This window comes from Dipodomys merriami, unplaced genomic scaffold (genome assembly GCF_024711535.1).
Source record: "Dipodomys merriami isolate MVZ:Mamm:240054 unplaced genomic scaffold, mDipMer1.0.p SCAF_14, whole genome shotgun sequence".
NCBI classification, from domain to species: Eukaryota; Metazoa; Chordata; class Mammalia; order Rodentia; family Heteromyidae; genus Dipodomys; species Dipodomys merriami.
In genome coordinates this window covers 1,600,544-1,617,865 of record NW_027202715.1, presented here as the reverse complement: position 1 = coordinate 1,617,865, position 17,322 = coordinate 1,600,544, and the positions used below count along the sequence as shown (strand labels likewise).

The following is a 17,322-nucleotide window of genomic DNA, read 5'->3' as shown; positions in this document are numbered from 1 at the left end:
TCTCACACAGAAATGGGAGCTGGGGAAGCCAGTGCTTTGCCAGCCTACAAGGCTGACTTGGATCTTACTCTTCCTGCCCCAGCACCTAACATAGTGCCTGGCTCAGTCCCCACTGACATCTGAGTGACCTCAAGGATTTCAGATTCCTTCTAGTTCTGGCTAAACTGCCTGAGGTCTCTTGTTGCTTCTTTCTCTCTAGCTTTAAGGAGGGAAAACTAGAGGGAGGCATATAAAGTGATGAAGAAAGAGAGAAAGTTATACAAGCTGAGCAGGAAGATGGGAATAGAGTGTGCTAGATGAAGAAATAAAAGAAAATAATGATATTAATTTTGTTCAGCCCTAGTCTGAGTGTGTTCCCTGTAGTCACTCATTTAATCCAGGCACACAGGTGTGTATGAGGAAGAGTCAGGATTCAAGGCGAAGTCGGCTGAGGGAGGGACCCTGAGGTGTGAGTACATGTGTCCCAGATGTGCCACATGTCAGCCAGCTGTTGGGGGTTTGGGAGGGGGATAACTCTACCCTTGGAAGACATCCTTTTGGGAATAGATTCACGAAGAGATTGTTTAGGGGTAAGATCAGTAACCATATTCAAACGACTAGCGTAGGGATAAAAACAGGTTCTTATAGCAAGGATTTGCCCTACCAAAAAGGAGAAGATACAGCTCAGACTGTCCAGGTGGGGGAGTGAGCGTCAGGCCTGGGGGCTTACCAGAGCGGGCGTTGATCCGGAACTGGGAGGAGCCTTCCAAGGAGTAGATGATGGACTCTTGGCCATACTCCCGAGAGCGGTCCAGGTCTGTAGCATTCAGAAACAGCACTGTGGCTCCTTTAAGGAGACAAGGAGGCAGGGATGTTGCTTAGTCCCTGGGACCAGGACCTGGGAACCTCTGGATGACCAGGCCTTAGGGAAGTGAGCAGCCTGCCTGTGGGGTGTTCCAAGGACAAGACTGGGCTCACCCACTGCTCATGGCCAAGATCTCTGGGCAGGTAGGGCAAGGCCCTGTGGATGGGTGAAGTCAGCCTGGGGTGGGCTGAGCCATCCCCACCTCCCTCTGCACTCCCACCCCCACCTGACTTGCCCCACAGATTGACCAGCTTTTACTTTGAGTCAAATAGAAATGAAGCTCCATATTAACTTATTCTACATTTACTGCATCCAATTTTGGTTCTGTTTTATCCGTTCGCAGGGGAATTTATATGAGTTTTTATTTTCTCGTTAATGTCCAGTTAAGGCCTTTGCCTTCATTTCCAGCTACATGAAGTCCTGGGTCGGGAATTAGCTTTTCTTCCAGCTCTGGCCAGACGCCATGATGAGTGGTGGTTGCTTGCTGAAGCTGAGGCTTGTGCCCACCCTCATGTCATCTACTTGCCAGCTGCAGTGTGCAGGCTACGGAGTCTTTTTTGTTTTTTTTGTTTTTGTTTTTGTTGGTCATGGGTCTTGAACTCTGGGCGCTGTCCCCGAGCTCTTCAGCTCAAGGTGGGCACTCAACCACTTGAGCCACAGTGCCACTTCCAGCAGAATCTTTACCTGTAGTCCACTGGTCAGGGCATCTGGTTCTTATCCTCTGTAAATGAACCTAGCAGGACATCTACCTGAGGGTGGCTGGGAAGCTTCCTAGGGTGCAGCATCTAGGTGCCCTGGGACCATAACCATAGCTACCATAGCTGCCCCTGTGTTGAGTGCCCACAATACCTGGGAAGGGCAGGCTGGGTGCCTTTCAGGGGTGGTGGCCTGGGGCCTCAGATCAGACTCTCCATCCGCCTGGTCAGGATGTGTCCCTTTATCGAAGCATACACAACTAGATGCACAGGAAAGGCCCCTCCTTGCAAGAGGCCCTGGGAGGGAGGGGTGGGCTGGGGACTCCCGGTCAGGGGATTCCTAGTCAGAATAGGAAAGGATCAGCTGGGCACAGGCTGGCATTAGACACCAGAGTGATATGCAAAGGCTCTCATTAGAAGGCCAGTGGTACATGGAAGACCATTCCTAATTCCAGCTGGCCCTGCCTCTGGCTGTCTTTGACTCCAGCTGTCTAGGAGCATGCTAAAAGGCTGCCTTTCAGGGACACTCTCTTGAAAGTCACGGCTCCTGGGATGGATCTTATAGCACCACAGTCTTAGAACTCTTTGTGCTCTAGAGTCTTTTATCTGGATTGCTTAATGAAATGTGGATCATTATTCTCTTCCCACTAGACTAGCTACAGGAGGGCAGGGACCCAGTGCCCAGTGGGGTGTTGACTCCTAGTGCTCTGGCTTGTAACTAGATGTCTCCAAAACTGCTACTGACTTGTAGAAAGATGCTCTGCTTAGGAGACAGAGAAGGCCTTAGGCCTTCTCTGTTGGAGTCTACACATGGCAGGTGCCTGCACCTGCTGGCTGCCCACCTTCAGGCCCTCTACCCCCTGCCCTGGTATACCTGCCATGATGTTCTCCACCACTGAGACAAAGTAGGCAGGCTTGCTGAAGGTGGGAGGATTGTCATTCTCATCCTGAAAAAAAAAAGCAGATGGGTTACAGGTGCCAGGGGTCAGCCAGGCTGTCCAGCTGTCCAGAGCAGGTGCTGTGGGGCAGGCTGTGCCCACTGGGCCTGGGGAGTTCTGGCATAGTGTCATGAGAGTCAGATGTCTCTTGGGTGGGATATGTTTAGGGTAGGACAGGACTCAGGAAAGCCTGTGCAATGCTATGGGACCAAGAGATGGTGAGTAAAGATGGAGTCGGCTTGCCTACAACTCCCAGTGTTCCTGGTCCCCACCTAGTCTTCCTTCCCTCAGCACATCTGCCCCAGGCAGGAGCTGTCTCCTTCATCTTCCCTTCTAGTTCAGCTAAGATGGAGGAAGATTCTAGGAGGCCCACAAGAAGGAAGGAGGAAAAAAACACATAACCCTAAAAGATACTGAAGCATGCAGTGGCAGGACAGATCATTTTCAGAGCTGGGATACCTGCCGTGGGCTGGCTACAAGTGGAGACATGCAGACCCTCCTATATACACCTACAGCTACACACACACACACACACACACACACACACACACACACACACACACACACACACACACACACACACACACACACACACACACACACACACACACACACACAGCCTGGCACTGCCAATCCTGGAGTGTTCTCTCCTGTGGCCCAGTCTGCACCAGGCCACCAGGCACTTGGCTGAGGTGCTAATCCAGGCAAGAGTGAGGGTGGGGCTGTCTTGGGGGAATCAACAGCAGGTATAGTCTCTCTCTTACCTTATATATAGTCCCTCCCTCAGCTTATCCCTCAGAGCAGCTCCCCTGTGTCTGAGACTCTTCTCCTAACCACAGCTTTTGCAATCACTAGTCAAAAATTCTTCCTGCTCACTCTTGGAGGAAGCCTCTTGGGTAACTTGGCTCTGAGCCACCCCCACTCACCCTGTGCCCTAAGAGCAGTGTGCAGACAGACCTCGGGCACTGGGTGAGTCCTCCACCCCAACCCCTGCCATAACAATCTTAGGTCCGGCTCTATTCGACCTTTGAGGGGAAGGATCCTTTTTTCCTTTATTAATTTTTATTAATTTATTTAAATTTTATTTGCTGGTCCTGGGGCTTGAACTCAGGGCCTGGACACTTTCCCTAAGCTGTTGTGCTCAAGGCTAGTGCTCTACCACTTGAGCCACCCCTCCACTCCCAGCTTTTTGTGGTTCATTGGAGGTAAGAGTCTCATGGACTTTCCTGCCCGGGGTTGGCCTTGAACCTCGATCCTCAGATCTCAGTCACCTGAGTAGCTAGGATTACAAGTGTGAACCACCATCTCCCAGCTAGGATCCTCCCTCTTACTGTCCTCATGTCTAGCTATGCACACAGGAGAGATAAGGCCATGCCACCTGGTCTGCCACACCTCAGGACCTTAGAGCACCCCAGCCTGCTCTGCTCCCATAATCCCCAAACTGACCCCCTTGCTGGCTCATGCTAACCGGTCCCTCTTGCTAGGGAACTTGGTGGCCTCAGGCCTCCCTGGTTATCTGATGCCTGCACTGGTACAGTGAGACCTCTCCCTTACCTCTGTGAGGGCACAAGTGTAGGTCCACACACACTCATGCAGAGCTTCTGCTTCACTGCACGAAACGTCGCTGAGAATGTCAGTGACGGAGCGCGAGGCAGAAACTTATTAGCGATATTTCTCCGGATCCTGGAGCTCTGTTCGCTATTAGTTCTAATTCAACAGCTCCCACTATAAAAAGCTTATTGTCCCCTAATGGGAAATCTACAAACCGAGTTTGACTTCTTTATTAAAAACCAACAAGCAGTGGATGAAAAGGAATCACCTGGCCCTTCTCACTTGCTTCTCCTCTGAGCCCCAAGGCTCTGATCCGTCTCTCCCCACCCCTGGCCAGCTACTCCATCATGCCCAGCTGGGTTTTCCTTTCCTTTTCTTTTTTTTCTTTTCAATCGAGAAAAAATCCTTTTTGGTGAAGGGAGGAGGCAGCTTAGTGGAGTGACAGCTACTTAAAAACCACCCACATGCAAAATCAGCCCGAAGGCGGTGACCTTTTCAAGTGTGGTCCTTAGACACGAGTGACTGTGCTGTGTAAAAAGCCCTGCTCTGAAGACCAAGACAGAATAGATGTGCCTGTCTTTGTTGCCAGTCCCTCCTGCTGCCAGGGGGCTGGGGTAGACAAGAGGCAAGCACCAAAACCCTGTGGACCCCTCTGGCAGCACCAGAGGGGGAGCAGATACGTGCAAATAAGGCTCATCCCAGGGTGCACCTGGCTTGCCAAGTGAAACCAAAGTCAGGTTGAGATACGCAGTCAGGGTCAGGCCACTAGGTGGAGAACACCAGGACACCATTATATGCAGGGAATGACTTCAGGCTCTGTGGACTAAGGCAAGAGCTGGTGGGTTTAAGACAGAGTATTTGGCAGGGAGTCTCTTCCTGTGTAGTCACTTCCTGTTGTGGTCCTAAGCAAGGGCTCTAGAAGCAGGGCCCTGAGTCTCTGCACCTCCCTTCTCTGTCCCCGCATGTGCCTAGCCTTGGCCTCCCTGCAACCCTGAAGTTTACTCCCCCTCCCCACTCCCAACACCCACCTGGAAGGCTCTCCCAGGCATTGCCTCCTTTTCCCATCACCCAAGCTCCACACTAGTAGGGATGTAAGGAGGGCCTCCTACCTGGGCTAGAAGCTTCCCAAGTGGGAGGTGGTCCCAGGGCTTTGGTCCATGCCTGATGAAGCTGGCAGTGACAGGAAAGACCACCCAGCAAGCTGGCTCTGGGCCAGACTTTACTAAGCTTATGTCAAATCTCTGTGTATCTCCTAGCTGACATCTGATTTAATCCTTGGGAGCTGATAATGCACTGACTTCTGTTGACGACGTGCTCACTCTTCCTTTAGATGTGTGGGGGGAGTGGGAGGAGGGGTGTGCTTGTGCTTGATCAGGTATGTGAGGGCCTCAGGGGGGAGAGGCCCATGAGCATTACTGTCGAGCTTGCTCTGCATCCCCAGGATGGTTAGGGGAGCTGCATGGGGGGAAAATGAGCCAGCCGTGGAGATGGATTGAGGGACTGATAATTTTAGACAGGGACACACTAAGGTGTGCTTGACATTCATGTCAGACAAGCCATGCTTTGCTTTCCAGTCCCTTTAGGTCTTTAAAGGAGTGGGAAGAGATAAGAGAAAAGCAAAGGAGGGACAGAGGAGAGACTAGAAATAGAAGAGAGGGGGCTGGGGGAGGGGTGACCTTCCCGGTATCCCTGAAGGCTTTGAAGTACTTGGCCATCAATGAAAGAACCCTACTCCATTTCCTCCTTGCTGTCGCTCCATTTCCTTCTTGCTGTTCTCAGCTCCTCCTCCCCCAAAGTATGTCCTGAAGCTCCCCTACATGGAGTCAGAGCAGAGTCAGAGCCCCTGAGCTTCCAGGCCTCCCTGGTCAGTCATACTGACAAGTGGCTACAGCAATGGAGAGGTATGCTGGAAGCAGATAAGCTGTGGAGACAGGCAAAGATGTAGGGGACATGGCCCTACACCATGGGGTTGGGGCAGGGCCGCTGATACTTACAAACACCTCAATGATGACTGGGACGGTGCTGTTGAGAGGGGGGTTGCCGGCATCCTCAGCCATGACTGTCAAGTATATCAGCCCATTAGGAATCTGTTCATAATCCAGGGGACGGCTCACGCTGATCACTGAAATGACAGGAGTGGGAATCTAGACCCCCTGTAAGCAGACTTCAGCTGTCCCAGAAGCCACAGTTCTCCCTCAGGCTGAGAATATATGGGTAAGCCCTACTTCATAGATGAAAACACCAAGCTCAGAGTGGGCCAGGCCATGGCTGGAAAGGCTGAGAGGGGAGCATGGGGCTGTGGCAGGAGACTCATCTGCTAAGACTCCACCACAGATCTCCCCAGGCAGTTTGAGGACCCCTCAACTTGGTCCTTGGAAAGTCAAGACTTCCAGCTTGCTTATAGGCCTGGATATCAACCTAAGCCCCAGAGAAAGACCTGGCAGATGTGGCCCTGATGCTGACCCTAGGGAAGCAGATATTCTCCTACATGCTGCTCCAGGAGGGTGTCAGCTCCCTGAGTACCAGAGGCACTGGGAGGCAGAAGATGACTTTCCCCCTCTAGAGAAGGCTGGGAGTGCAAGAAACCCACTAACCAGCCATCTTCCCAGCTAGGTGCTCAGTGCCATGCCACTCACCTCCATAGCCCTCGTACACGCTGATGTCAAAGTAGCTGCCAAAGGCAGAGGCATTGACAATGCTGTAGGTAATCTGGTTGTTGGGAGGGGAGTCTTCATCTGTGGCCTGGAAGGAGGAGAACAGGTAAGGCTCCAGGAGTCTACAGAAGGCTGAGAACCAGACAAAGGAGGACGGGTGGGAAGAGTGAGCAAGTGCCTTCTTTGGGTGACCCAGCTCATGTCACATCCTGGCTCAGGACTTCAAGGACCTCCCCCTTTGTCTCTCAGCTGGAACCCACCCTCTAGCTCTTGGAAAATACCCTACTCTTCTCCATGTTCTGGGTATGGTGGTGGCCTGGAGAATTAAGAGGGTAGCCTGGGGGCTGGAAAGAGGTACCAGGCTCTACCCCTCCTTCTGTCCTAGCTCCAACATCCCAGCCCACTGATACATCTCCTGACCTCTAGACCAAGGTAGGACAGACAATGATTTGGGTACAGTTTGTACCCCAAGGGTTCAGGTACTGCTGGTTCAGTCCTTGATGTGGCAGTATTAAGAGGAGGTAGAGCCGGGCGCTGGTGGCTCATGCCTGTAATCCTAGCTACTCAGGAGGCTGAGATCTGAGGATCGCGGTTCAAAGCCAGCCCAGGCAGGAGAGACCGTGAGACTCCTATCTCCAATAAACCACTAGAAAACCGGAAGTGGCACTGTAGCTCAAGTGGTAGAGCGCTCACCTTGAGCTAAAGAGCTGAGGGACAGTGCCCAGTCCCAGAGTTCAAGTCCCACAACCGACAAAAAAAAAAAAAAAAAAAAAAAAAAGAGGAGGTAGAATCTTTAAGGGGTGGGGCCTATTGGGAGATGGTTAGGTCATTGGGAGCTTTATGACCAGAATGGATTAATGTAGCTCTGGAAGAACTTGAGTTACTTCTGGTGATTTGCTATTAAATAAGCAAGTCTAGCCCTGAATCTCTCTGGTTTTCTATCTGGTTTCCATGTAATCTCTTCTCACACATGCTTCCCATCCTGAGGCTACCTGCCATGCTGTGATACAGTTAACAAGGCCCTCACCAGAGGCCAAATCAATGGGAACACCAAATCTTAAGCCTTCAGCCTCCAAAACTGAGTGCTACACAAACCTCTTTTGTTTATAAAATATACAGTCTAGGGCTGGGAAGATGGCTCAGTGGTAGAGCGCTTGCCTTGCATGCATGAGGCCCTGGGTTTGATTCCTCAGCACCACATAAGCAGGGGAAAAAAAAAAGCCGGAAGTGGTGCTGTGGCTCAAGTGGTAGAGCGCTAACCTTGAGCTGAAGAGCTGAGGGACAGTGCCCAGGCCCAGAGTTTAGGCCCCACAACTGGACCAAAAAACAAAACAAAAAAAAACAAAAAAACAAAAAAACACAGTCTAAGGTGTTTTATCACAGCAATAGACAACAGACTGGAGTGCTCTATGTCCCATCAGTCCTCTTGCACCTCCTATAATTTCTTATTCAGTTGTTGCCTACTTTTCTTAGACCATCAGCCCCATGGAAAACATTACAATTGTGTTTCTTGCTTTCAGCAGCATACTAGAATCCAGTGTAGTACATGGCATACAGTAGGTATTTAATAAATGTGTGTTATATCAAAGCAAAAAGAAGAAAGCACTTGGAGGGGAAGTTTTCCTTTCCTTGAATGCCTGAATAAATAGCGACTTTCCAGATTGTCCCTGGGCCTAGAAGTCTCCAGCATTTCCCAGTCTCTGGTGTATCTGGAGTCCAGTGGGGAGGAGAGAGCAATGGGGTCCAATGGGAAACTGTGGCCATGCTGGGTGGCACATGACTCTCCTTCTCTCTGTTTACTGCTACTCATATCCCTCTGCTCTTGCCTTCAGAAAGATGCTCTGAAGGAAGCCCTGGGTGGGCAGCTTAGGACAGGGGTCTGGAGGATGTGGCTGGTACTCTGCAGGAGGACACTGGTAGACAAGAGCTCTGTTCCAGAGCTGGCTCTGCCTCTCTATTGTTGCACAGCATCTTCCAGGGCCTGTCCTTCCCCTCCTGCCTCCTTTTCTATAAAATGAAGCATTGGGGGCCTTGCACAAAGAACTGCTGCCCACTCAATGGGAGATGGGGCTTCTCTGTACTCAGTGGTGACTAGCTGAGCCAGACACTATGAACACAGTTGCTGGGGATAGAAGGTGCTGCTCAGAAAAGGTGCCACACAGGTCAAGAATGTGACTTCTCCCCCTCCCTCCCCCCCTGCCCTTGTGGATGGGAGATGAATACCTTTCTCCCTTCCTAAGGTAGTCAGGCAGAATGAGTGGAGTGAGGACAAATGGAATGGTTACAATACAAGCCCCCCTCCCACCCCCCCCGCCCCCGGGACCTTACCCGGAGCCGCACCAGCTGCGTGACAGAGGGCTCATTCTCCCTCAGGGCACCCACGTAGGCATCCTTCTGGAAGGTGGGCACATTGTCATTGACATCTAGCACGTTGATCCTGACCCTGCCCGTTGTCTCCTCACCACCCCCATCCCGAGCAATGACGGTCAAGGTGAAGCGCTGGATGAGTTCATAGTCCAGCCGAGCAATCAGCACGATCAGTCCCGTGTCCTTATCCAGGGAGAACCTGCATCAGGTAGGAAGGAGGGAGAGAAAAGATGCCCCGTTCAAGTGGGTTAGGGGATGAGCGCTGTAAACACTTCAGGGAGGAACCTGGGGTGGAAGGACCTTGCTGCTGAGAGCAGGACCTTTCAAGAACTGGAGAATGTGTAGATGTTGGAGAGCCACAGGGCACAATTTCTGCCACCTTCGAGAGTTCTGCTGCATCAAAATGGTCTAAAAAGGCAGCAGAATGTCCCATAAGGGGAAGGTCTTCTCAGCAAAGAGACTGGCTCGTGTCCTGTGGGGGCAGCAATGGCTTCCTCTGATGTCCCCTCTAGAGGCCATCAGTGGGCATGCATGTGCTCTGCCTGTGTGACAGCTACCAGCCAACCAAGCCTGGAAGGTCCCAGCTTAATGACAGTGCAAGTTCCAGACCCATAACAGGAGAAATGATGAGAAATCCTGAAGTCAGGCCCAGGCTCCATGAATATAGGTCGCCAGGACCGGGCTGCTCCATGCACTCAGCCCATGCATATGTTTTGTTTTTTATTTTTCATCTGCAGAGGCCTCTGCCTCAGAGTAGCTAGAGATGCCGGTGACACAGCTAGATGTCTCAGGCTCTTCTTGATCATTCACACAGATAGTCAGAGCCAGCAATTGGAGCTGACAGCCACTAATGTTCTCTTTCTGTTGGGCTTCCAAATTCATCAAACTCTTTGTCTTTAGCAACAGATCTGCCCTCTCAATTCAAGGCTTTGATCATGTTAAAACAAGATGGTGTCCCCTTGGCTCCAATTATCTTTAAACAAGGATAAAAGATGGCCCAGAGCTATTCCAGGACCACGTCGATTGGCAAGGTGGCACAGGTCAGGTGGTGAGGGAAGTATCTCACTTATTGACTGTTGCTTATAAAGGGCCCCCCTCTTAGGTGCTAGTGGCTCATACCTGTCATCCTAGCTATTAAGGAGGCTGAGATCTGAGAATCACGGTTCGAAGCCAGCCCAGACAAACAAATCTGTGAGACATATTTCTAATCAACCAGTAAACAGCCAGAAGTGGAGATGTGGCTCAAGTTGTAGAACACCAGACTTGAGTGAAAAAGCCAAGCAACATTGTGAAACCCTAAGTTCAAGCCCCAGTACCAGCAGATGGACAGGAAGGAAGGAAGAAAGGAAGGCAGGCAGGCAGGCAGGCAGGCAGGCAGGCAAGCTCCTTTCTGTCTGCTGGAAGCTGTGGCCTAGGGTAAAGACCATGCACAGAGGCCCAGCCCTGGCATCTACCAGCTGTGTGAATTTGGGCAAATGCATTAGCCTCTCTGACTTGCAGTAGAGTGAAAATGGACGATACCTGTAACACGTCAGCTGCAGCTGCTGGTGGTGGCAGGGGTTGTGTTGTGTACAACCACAGACACATAGTCACAGACCACAATCTTCTTCAGTCCCAAAGCTACAGGCTGACCTTTGAGGGTCACAGAAACCACATCCTAGAGGGCTTAGGGGCTTGACCAATCAGAGGGGCCAGGGTAGCAGCTTACCTGTCAGGGTCATCACTGAAGAAATAGTTGACTTCCCCAAAGATGCCCACGTCATTGTCTGTTGCCTGTGGGGTGAGAACAAGAAGTTGTTCCTGGTTACTCAAGAAGCTGAGATCTGAGGGTCATGGTTCAAAGACAGTCTGCGAGATTCTTATCTCCAGGCAGAAGTAGAGCTGTGGCTCAGGTGGTCAAGTGTAAAAGCTCAGGGATAGAGCGCAAAAGCTCAGGGATAGTACCCAGATTCTGAGTTCAAGCCCCAGGATGGGATCACACACACACAACATAAACATAAAACATAAGTGGTTGCTGCTGGACCAGCCAAGGCTCCTGTCTTATTGAGAAAGGGGCTCCAAGCAACCTAATTTTCTCTCATATAACTCCTGTGGCCCAGATGGATTTTCTAGAGCCAAGATGCACAATCTGGTGCTTATGTTACGCTGGTGAGCACGCTTCTAGAGGCTGTGTCTTCAAGGACCCCCCACCTGTGTGGCTCTGCCCTTCTGCCTCAGGCTAGGCTTGGTACCTTCATTCTCTGCAGATTCTCAGGAGGCCTGGGGCAGAACTCTGAACCTGTGTCTGTGTTGTGGCCTATATATGTGTAGTGTCACATAAAACAAAGGTGTGGAGGCAGATTTCTGGTTCTGCCTTTGACCCCAGGAATAATCTACTGCATGACAGAGCCCTTTACCTGCCTGGCAATTGCCAAACTTCCAGGCTTGTCTCCATCCATCTTCTCCATTGCCTCTTCTCACTGGCCCAGGCAGGGTAAGTTCCAACTGCCTAACCCTGCTCCCAGCCCAGGGCCTGGCCCAGGAGAGACCACTACTGGATCAGCATAGCCCTCCCTGGGATTGTCTGTCCTTACTGTTGCTGGGGATGGAACTTTCCTCTAGTGAGTGGAGCTGGGGTGAGGTGACTAGAAATTGCTAGGGGTTTGGGAAGGACAGAGCTGCACCCAGAGGAGCTGGGAAGGAATAGAGCTGAACCCTGATGGCTTAGGGTCCTGAGTCTAATGTCCCTTCCCACCTGCAGACTGGTTTGGGAGTCTGCCCAGGCTAGACCAAAGCTGAGTGGCTTTGTGGCTTGGGAAGAGAAGCCACTTCTGCAGGTGACACAGCAGGGTGGAGACATGGCGGTGGGCACTGCCATCATGCCTTTTACCCTGTCAGTGTGCTGGGAGCTCTCTAGTCTCAGCCCCACCAGCACCCATGTGACCAGGAAGACAAGATACTGCCAACTTCCTGTACATCACAAAGCAGACCTGGGACCCATGAGGCCTCAGGATCCTGCTGCCATTCTGGGTGGTGAATTGGGGGGGACTCCCCCATCCTTATCTGATGCTATGCCTTTAAGACCCTCCCTATTTCCCCTTTCCCCTAGGTGATGGTGATAGTTCTGGAGGGTTGGCTTTTGTGGCTGGGACTTCTGGCTTTTTTTTTCATCCTTAATATGGCTATAGTCCACACTGTAGTCTAAAGGACACGTCCTTCTTTCCTTCTCTTGCTCCCTCCCTCCCTCCCTGTCTCCCTTCTTCCCTCCTTCTTTTTCTCTCCCTTCCTCTATTCCTTTCTTTTTTCCTCCCTCCCTGCTTCTGTCTTGTCACATTATGCACATTACACACATACTTCACCCCTGGCACTGCTCTAGGTAGACTTGTGTTCCAGACCTAGGCCCCTGTCCTGGAGCTGCGAGAGAGGCCCCCATACTGCCCTTGGGGTCACTTCTGCCCACTTTACACTCAAGTCTTCTCTGAAAGATGGTAACAAAGGCTCCATGGCTAAAAATATATTTTAATACCTTTCTTCTACTTGGTATTTTCTGAGGTCCCCTTCAAAGCAAGCTCTTAGATTCTATGAAATCTATTAAATTCTATGTTCTTTATAATAAACCTGAATTTTCATGAGAAAGTTAATTCGTGTTCAGTATATTCAGTTCTGGAAGGCAGACCTGTGAATAATATCTTTCTATCCCAAATGAATGAAATGAAAAATATGTTTATACTCAAAGAATTAAGACCTTAGTTAACCAGAAAATGTGGCTATTCATAAAGGTGCCATTTCCAGGAGCTCTGCCTCCTGTAAATGCCTGACTTCCATCCTCACCCCAGCCTGGCCAGGCTCAGTTATCCTGGCTTACTGGGGGCAGGCTAGATAAGTGGGATTGATGCAGCCCACTGCTAGCCCCCTGGCGGGCCTCCCCTGACTCAGATACCCTCCTTACAACTGCACTTTGTCATTTGAGCACTGTGCACATATTATCTCTCCATCCTTACCCCAACCCCGGGAGGGAGGATCAGTTATGTCGACCACCTCCCACTTACAGACAGGGAAACTGAAATAGTGAGGGACCACAACTAGAAAGGGATCAGAGCTGATTTGATCCTTGGCTGCCTATCATGGTGCTTGGCCTCTAAACCATGGTAAGGAGCCTGGGTATTCCAGAGGAGGGGAGACCAAAGGTCCTGCCCATGACCTTTCCTTCTTCCCATCCAGGGTCATACAGGAAGGGGGAAAGAACACCAGGTGTGGGCTCTACAGACAGAGCACACATAGCATTAGGACATAATAACCATGACTCATTCTGGAGGAAGAGCTCATAGCTACCATATTGTGCTTCCATGGTGCAGAGCCAGTTTTGGGTACAGATCCCAGTTCCAGGCCATTGTCACCAGCCAGGCCATGGTGTGAGCAAAAGCAGGTCCTCAGGCCTCTGTGCCCTTCTCTGTCAAAAGGAAGGGCTGGGGAAGCTCGAGGGCTGAGTGGCCACCTGTTGGGATGCTGCTGGGCAGAGACAATGCCTGGCATATAGTATGTGCTCCCTCAATCCCTGAAAAAGAAAAGAATGAGCAAAATCTAGAAAGAAGGGTTTGTGGAAAGGGAAAATGAAGTGATAAAAAGTAAGGAAGAGAAGAATCTGAAGGAGGGGACAAGCCAAAGTGGAGAGCTAGCCAAACACAAGGGTTCCTGCCCTTCATAGTTGGCCTTCCCACAGAACTGTGCTCAGACTGGCAGGCACCCCTGAGGGTGCCCAGCAGTCCCCTTATTCTGGGGCTCAAGGGAGCTGAGACCCAGGCCCCCATGATCCGGGTGTCAAGCCTTGGGAGACTGTTTTAGAGCAGATGCTGGCTTCTCCCCTTCCTCCCTCCTTCTGCCCGCCCCCCATGCCTGCCCTCCCTTCTCCAGGTTGGCCGCGCACAGGGATGGCCCCACAGCAAGCCCTGTCCCTGGGGGCTTCTCACTGCCCACTCAGGGAAGATTTGTGAGTCCTTAAGTGCCACCAGCTAATGACCACATGAAATATGTATACCTGGTAACAAGGAGTCAGGGAGCTTTCATTTCTCAAGTGCACGAAGCAGAGGAGGGCCAGTTAAGCTGCCTTTGTGCTCTACATGGGGGTGGGCAGCAGGTGCTGACAGCCAGGGCTGAGCTGGGCAGGCTGGGCAGGAGATGAGGCACCAAATCTGCCCTCAAAGACAGTTCCTCCCCCTGTTCATGCCTTCTCAAACTCTGTGGTTATCTCCAGGCTCACCCTGGGCCCAGACTTGGACCATACACTATGCCCAGGACAACTCTGACCATACGGCTCACTTCTGTGAATCCCGGTCCCCTCTCTTGCCTGGCTCACCCCCTTCCTAAGCACCCTCCCCCACTCAAGCTGGGGCTAGAGTCCATCCTGTACACGTTCAATATTGCCTTAGCTCCTCTGGGAGTCCCTGAGGCTAGGTTGAGAACTCAAAGCTAGTAAAGGGAGTGGCTAGGCACTAAATACGCCCTCCACATCTGCATTTGCACCCACATCTGCATGGCAGATAAGTACTCAGAGCAAATACCGCACGTATGGTCCACCTGGCCACTCCACTGCCAACCAACACCCTGCCCATCCTGGCAGCAGTGCCCAGACTCCCTGCTTGTTATGACAACTTGCAAACATTTTTCCCCCAAACTTGCTCACAGCAGCCACTCGAAAGCCCCACAGCCACACTGAGTGATAGAGGCCCACACAAGATAGGTAAACATGAGTTGTCAAGGGCTTGTGACTACAGAACAAATACCTTCTTCATGCCACCAACCATGCATGGGTAATGAGCTCCTGGTCCCTTCAGGGGCTCCTGGAGTCTCTTGGCCGGGCAGATGAAGGAAGGGATGCCCAGTTAGCCATGCTGGGTGGTTTGTACTGAACTTGACGACTCTACGAAATGCTGAATCAGGGTTCCAGGCAAGCATCTCAACTGTGCTCAGGCTCCTGTCCCCGGAGCATATGTCTGCCACCATTCTACCCTGTCTGCCTCAGACTCTGCTCTTCACCAGTCATCAAAAGCTCTTCTAAGAGGCTCAGGGACAAGAAATCAAAACCAATGGCGAATGTGATTGTTGTCCTCTGCTCGAAAATGGCAGCCAGGCACTGCTGGCTCAAACCTGTAATCAATCCGTACCTATTTAGGAGGCTGAGAGCTAGAGGATCAAGGTTAGAAGCCAGTTTGGGCAGAAAAGTCTTGAAATTCCATTTCTAATTAATCAGTAAAATGTTGGACTGGAGGAGGGGCAAGTGAGCAGGATCAGAAAGGCCCTAAGTTCAAGCTCTGCTTGAACTAATACAAACTAAAAACAAAAACACCCCATCCCTGAAAAATAACCCACATTCCTGCTGGATTAATTCCAGATTTAGACCCTGGTGTCAAGCCTTTGTATTCTTTTTTCGTTCAAGACTTGAACTTGAACTAGGTATCTGATGCTTTCTTTCATTCACTGGCTAGTGTTCTACCAACTGGGCCACAGCTCCAACCCCAGGCCTTTGTATTCTTTTCTTTTTTTTTTTTTTTGTCGGTCATGGGGCTTAAACTCTGGGCCTGAGTGCTATCCCTCAGCGTTTCAGCTCAAAGCTAGCTCTACCACTTGAGCCACAGCACCACTTCCAGTTTATTGGAGATAAGAGTCTCATGGTCTTTCCTGCCCAGGCTGGTTTTGAACCGTGATCCTCAGATCTCAGCCTCCTGAATAGCTAGGATTTCAGGCGTGAGACACTGGTGCCTGGCTAGGCCTTTGTTTTCTTGTATCCACTTCTTCTTGGATGCTCTTTAACCTGCTCTCTCACTGCTGGTTACCCATCCCTGTCCAAACTCTGACTACAGCCCCGAACTCCCCCTGCCTTAAGTGGCTCCTTGATTGTCCACTGGTCATGACCTAAGAGTTCCTGGCCACACCTCCTGCAGAACACTCAGCACAGTTAGGGTTCATGAGGACTGCTGTTTGTTCCCTACTTCCCTCCTGCTGAAGAAGGAATCCGTCTAACTTATTTGTGTGTCCTCACAACCTTTTCTTTTTGGTGTGGCAGTCCTGAGGCTTGAACTCTGGGTCTCAAGCTCTTGGCTTTTTCACTTGAGGCTGGCACTCTACCACTTGAGATACAGCTCAGCTTAGGGCTTTTTGTTGGTTAATTGGAGATAAGAGCCTGGTAGGACTTTCCTGCCTGAACTGGCTTTGAACCTTAATCTTCAGATTCCAGCCTCCTGAGTAGCTTGGATTATAGGGTAAGCCATCAGCATCCGACAAGACTCACAATTTTGACCAAACTGAGTAAAATCTATGATTCTCACTATCAGCTGGCACAGAGGAGGCCAGCATGACCTTCCTCATGTGGGGCTGCTGCCATCAGCAGATGCTACGGTGGGTATCAAGCAGCTAATGGGACTTGTAGACAGCTAATGGGGCCAGCTGGGGCTCCTAAAACATCCAAGGCTCTGACCTTGGACAGAGCCCTGCTGGCCCAAAGCTGGAGGCAGGAGAAGGGACTCACCCATTGGTCCTAGGAGGAAAAGAATATAGAGCAATGGAGGGGCAGATGGAAGATGCCTGCCATACCTGAAATCTTCCTTCCTGACAGAGACCTGACCACTCTCACTCAGTCACAGATTCAATAGTTATTTTTTGAGCTTTTCCAGTGTGCCAGCTAATGGACCAGGCACCAAAGTGATCACCATAAGCATGACAAATGGTTACTGGCAGATGACCTACCACTGGAACAGGGGAGCCAGACAATGGTGGAGAGAGAGAGAGACGGGGAGGGAGAGAGGGAGGAAGAGGGAGGAGGAGGCAGGGAAGGAGGGAGGTAGAGAGAGAGAGAGAGAGAGAGAGAGAGAGAGAGAGAGAGAGAGAGAGAGAGAGAGAGAGAGAGAGAGAGAGAACTTAGACCATGGCAGTGGTGAGAGTCACAAGAGAGACAAAGCAGACAGGCTTGAAGGCAGCGGGGTAAGGCTCTTTGGCAAGGTGTTTCTCTACAGAACAGTCACTGCTGGGTACCGAGGCCTGGGAGCCCAGGATATCTCTGTCTCTCCAAGCCCACGAAGACCTGTGAGCAGGTCAGTGGCTGTCCCCGCCATCAGCACATGTCTTCTTGATCACTGCCTGTCCCTGCTATGGGTGCATGGGGAGAGGACGAAGCTAGGACTGGTACTACTGAGCCCTTATTTATAAGGCCTCCCTCCCTCTGATGGCCCAATGCTAGCATTACCACAAAAACGAGGTCCCTCATTTGGACTTTATAATTGTGTCCACAGTGCTTATTTCCG

At 51.1% G+C, this 17,322-nt stretch overlaps 1 protein-coding gene across 1 annotated transcript in view; it reads right to left on the bottom strand.

Moving 5' to 3' along the window:
• Positions 1-17,322, bottom strand: part of Cdh23 (cadherin related 23) — a 355,092-nt gene that overhangs the window by 116,859 nt on the left and 220,911 nt on the right. Inside the window, exons 14-19 of the mRNA XM_070020517.1 lie at positions 10,758-10,822; positions 9,011-9,248; positions 6,665-6,770; positions 6,023-6,150; positions 2,414-2,486; positions 710-826 (exon numbers count right to left, since the gene is read on the bottom strand). Of these exons, the coding sequence (XP_069876618.1) occupies positions 710-826; positions 2,414-2,486; positions 6,023-6,150; positions 6,665-6,770; positions 9,011-9,248; positions 10,758-10,822 (727 nt within the window). The remainder of the gene's footprint in view (positions 1-709; positions 827-2,413; positions 2,487-6,022; positions 6,151-6,664; positions 6,771-9,010; positions 9,249-10,757; positions 10,823-17,322) is intronic.